The sequence below is a fragment of the Octopus bimaculoides genome, chromosome 6 (assembly GCF_001194135.2).
Source record: "Octopus bimaculoides isolate UCB-OBI-ISO-001 chromosome 6, ASM119413v2, whole genome shotgun sequence".
Taxonomy (NCBI): Eukaryota; Metazoa; Mollusca; class Cephalopoda; order Octopoda; family Octopodidae; genus Octopus; species Octopus bimaculoides.
Genome location: NC_068986.1, coordinates 35711506 through 35716229, shown reverse-complemented (window position 1 = coordinate 35716229; position 4724 = coordinate 35711506). Strand labels below are relative to the sequence as shown.

The 4724-nt window shown below is 37.5% G+C and overlaps 1 protein-coding gene across 2 annotated transcripts in view; it reads left to right on the top strand.

The window, feature by feature from the left end:
• The window catches only part of LOC106870527 (BAI1-associated protein 3), a 1007871-nt gene that overhangs the window by 954180 nt on the left and 48967 nt on the right, over window positions 1–4724 (top strand). For both annotated transcript variants that reach the window (XM_052968680.1, XM_052968681.1), the window contains exon 27: window positions 2423–2638. In XM_052968680.1, coding sequence (XP_052824640.1) covers window positions 2423–2638 — 216 coding nt within the window. The remainder of the gene's footprint in view (window positions 1–2422; window positions 2639–4724) is intronic.

Below are 4724 nucleotides of genomic sequence, written 5' to 3'. Positions count from 1 at the left end.
TCTCTCTTTCTCTCTCTCTCCCCTCCATCTCTCTCCTCCCCCTCCCTCTCTCTGAAGAGTGTGTTGAAGCGACCATATAATAAATCGGGCTAAGCGATGGTGATTGCTAGATGTGGCTTCAGCAGTACGACTAGCATACTGGACCCGATGGTGTCGGTGGTATGTTGGGGATGCCCACGTCAAAAGAGGAGAAAATTGGTGTACCTGCTTAGATTTGGCAACGAAGTTTGACTCTAGTTTCAAAGACGGCAGAGCCAGGGAACTTAATAAAAGAATTCCAAATTTGGAAAGAGTTGGACGTTTGGGAGAAAAGTTGAGGTTGGAGTATAATTCACTGGATTCCAGTCAACCAATGTGAAACAGTAGATGTTGTCGGTAGACAGATGCCAAACCTTGTGAGTACTTTACACAACATAGATGTCCCCTTAAGCAAAGCTAGTGCAACAACTAAATTTTGTTGATGTGAGCTAATGTAAAGAAAAGTCTTTACAATATCTTAATGGGTGGAAGAAAGAGGGACAAGTCTAAACGGTTTCACTCCTATTTGGGATATCTCATCAGAAACTGCGTAACCTCCTATATTATTTTATATATTTCAAATGCACATAAAGATCCATAATATAATATACAATTTGAGTTTTTATTTATTTTTACAAAAATTTGCCTTAACGTATTCGTGTATTACTAATAACAAAATTGTTCTCAAATTAACTTCAGTATTCAAAATAGTATTTCCCATTTGTGAAGCGAGTTTAACTCAGCAGAACTAAAGGAAAAAAAAATCCGAACCTGATCTGTAATTTTTATATTCGCCCCATGGTGAAATCCATAACAAGACATATGTTTTAAACATATTAGTAGTGCTTTTAAAAAGTATTGAAATTTTAAAATATCATGCTGTGTACTGTCAATATCACAATTTCAAACTGTGTACTACGTGTTGCTTAATGGTTGTCAAACTAACTTCAATAATGAAAATTAGCTCTCTATTGTCTGGTATAAAAAATACTTTCTGTATGGTTAAAAAGGCAGCTTAATACGGCAGCTCGATCATGTGTGTGTGCATATATACGTTTATATACAACCTATTAAGGCTTTCCTAATATCTGTAACAACGCATTTTCATTCTTAAATAGCAAATATATACATAAATAAATCAAAACAACAAGTGAAGGTTTTAAATTGATTGAACCGTCAGAGCAACGCACAAGATGTCTGCGGCGTTTAGTTAGTGTTTTGCAATCCGAGCCCAAATAGAGCCATGGTGAATTTTGCCTTTGAAATAAAGCACCAGTCATGAATTGGAATCGAATTGCTATTCCTATAAATCATTCTAAATGTCAATGTAGTTGAAGAAAGCTTAAGATTCTTCAATCACCGCGTGCGAATATTTAACTTTAGAGAAATTTATACATGAAATGCATTATAACTTGCGCGCGAGCGCACAGTTATTTTTATTTTATCAAAGCAGCGAGTTGGCAGGGCTAACATGCCGGTCAAAGTGCTTAGAGCGTTAACGCGCCGGGCAAAATATTTAGCAGCATTTAGTCCGTCTTTACGTTCTGAGTTCAAATTCCTCCCGAGGTCGACTTTGCCTTTCATCCGCTCGGAGTCGATAAAATAACACTGGGGTCGATGTAATCGAATCATCCCCACCTCCCCCAAGCTGCCCTTGTGGCAAAAATTTGAAATAATAATTATTATTATTAGGGTGGCGAACAGGCAGAATCGTTACCGTACCAGACAAAATACTTAGCGCCATTTCTTCCTATTCATTACATTCTGAGATCAAAGGATTATTGCCTCCGCCTTCGTTAAGGCGGAGGCATTGTTCTCAGTCGTATTTGTTTGTTTGTCCGTGGGCAAGATATCTCAAGAACTGCTGGATGGATTTGGATAAAACTTTCAGGGATGTTTGTCCTCGTGACTGGCACAAACTGATTAGATTTGGGAATCGATCCGATACTGGACAAGGATTTTGGATTATCTTTCTTGTTTGTATTTTTTGTTTTTTTTTACTTAACTTTTTAGAGCGGTCGGGTTCTTTTTTAGTATTTTCGTTTGTGAGAGCAGTCGAGTTTATTTCAGATATTCTCATCTTAAAAATCATCCCTGGCTAATCGTTGATAGTACGTTGACGTTGCCTTAGCCAATGTTTGTGCTCTTGTTATTACTAGGGCGGTAGATTGTGCGTCAGACAAAATTCGTAGCATTTTTTTCTGACTCTTTACGTTCTGAGTTCAAATACACACGAGATAAACATTATCTTTCATCCTTTTGAGGGCGATTAAGTACTTGTCAAGCACTTGAGTCAATGTTATCGATTATCCCCATTCCCCTAAATTTTGACTTTCGGCCACCATTTAAAACCATTATTATCATCATTCATATATTCTCTTTCTTTTTTTTCACTTCATTACAGTTATGTATTACCATAAACAACATTGAACACGTCCGTATAACACTGAAACCTATTGCACAGACGATGAGGTTTGCAACTCTGGAGCAGGATTTAGAATATGCCGATCCGAAACGAAGAAGAAAACTGGAGAAAATCAATCTATTTACGTTGGTCAACAAATCGGATCAGATGATGATTAATAAAATTAAGCGAGTCCTTGACCGTGTGGCAGACAGGGTATGTATGTCATTATTATTATGGAATGTTCTCAGGTGCCGATCTGGCAGAAACGATGAGCACGCCAGGCGAAATGCTTAGTGGTATTTCGTCTGTCTTTACGTTCTGAGTTCAAATTCCGCCGAGGTCGACTTTGTCTTTCATCCTTTCGAGGTCATTAAATTAAGCACCAATTATACACTGGGGTCGATGTAAGCAACTTAATCCCTTTGTCTGTCCTTGTTTGTCCCCTCTATGTTTAGCCCCTTGTGGGCAATAAAGAAATAAGAACCGTTAGCACGCCGGGCGTAATGCTTAGCGGTATTTCGTCTGTCTTTACGTTCTGAGTTCAAATTCCACCGAGGTCGACTTTGCCTTTCATCCTTTCGGGGACGATAAATTGTATACCTTGTGCCTAGAGTAGAAAATATTATTATTGTGTGCGTGTGTTCCATTCCATAAATGTGAGAAAGAATTTCTAAAGACATTAAAGCTTATGAATATATGCGAAGTTATGACCTCTCTCATTTGCGCAATGAGTTTCGTACTTCCGCTTTTCAAAATATACACATATACAAGCATATATATGTGTGAGAGAAGAGAGAGATCACAAGTCTATGCAAAGCAATGTGGGAAAATAGTTCACGGATACCAAATGGTGGAGAAAAATATTTTATTGAAACTGAAAAGACTTCACAAATGTTACTTGAAGCAGTCATGCGAACTGTTCGTGACGTTCGTTTAAGTCTCAATAAAATACTATATATAAATATATAAAGAGGGTCTTTTACCAATATCAACAATGAGTATTCTATTATTCCATCAGGTGAGTAATATGTTCCTTTATGCTCTAGATACAGTTCATCACGTATTATTTTAGTAAATGAGTACACCACAGACACTTGTACAGTTAACATAATCGGGAAACAAATCCGACTTTATTCAATGTGTGACTAAGGTGGACCTTTGAATTACAAGCATACCCCATCCGATGGCTTTCATTAAGCTTTCACCTGATAATTTCACTGACTGAGATCTGGTCGATTCCGAGTCTATGATACAAGGCAATTGACCCAGGCAAGTTTGTTGTATCATAGTGTAGAACTTTAAACCTAAGACCTCTGATTGGCGATGACAATTCCTTTAAACATTCTGCCAACGTCTTATTGTCTGAATAGAAAGAATCGCAATCTATATTCTAGTATAGTTATAAAAGTAATTAATTTTGTTCCTAAAAGACTAACAAGAAGTCTTCTAGAATCAAAGTAAACAAAATAAACAATAAATCATCTTCTTGAACACATCACAGGCTAGCTTGCAATTAAGACTGATTTATTTTTCATTGCAGACTTCATTAACGTTTTCTTTGAGGGTGGGATACGTCGAGTATGTTCTGACCGGGATTTTGGATCAGAAAACAGTGCGTCAAAGCGACGAACTAGTAGAATAATTACAGTAGTCGACAGAATGCCCCACTTATTTGTTCCGATGCTCTGCACTTTGAGATCGAATGCCACTGAGATCAACTTCGCCTATCATACTACATCAGAGACAGATTAAAATTACAATACCATATCGGGCAACGTATTGATAGAATTTGTGATGTCGAATGAGATGCTTTCCTGGTTCAGTTTCAACTCTTTGAATTCTAACAGCAACGCCTGTGACAATACTATTGCCAAACTCTATCTGTCCAAGTTTGCGGATTTTCATTGGCATAAACAATGGTGGCGTGGAAAACAGAGATTTGCATATATGGGCGACTACCAGTCTTCCTCAAAAACATCCCATCCAGAATCTGCAGAGGCATGATCAACAACTGTGTACAGAGTCCGCACGTGAACTCGGTGTCAGTTATTAAATGTAAAAACAGTAGCTTTGGAGAAAAGGAGTCACAATCAACATGTCCTCAGTAATGGCCTATAACGTTATCTCATTGATTTCCTGATAAAGATTAACGAGATTGATATCTTTCAATGTTTATACTATAAATACTAAGATGGTGACCATAAATTTGTTTTCCGGCCCAAACATATTCTTCAGTGTAAATAAATGTTATCACACACACACACACACATACACACACACTGATGAATAGATAGAGAGA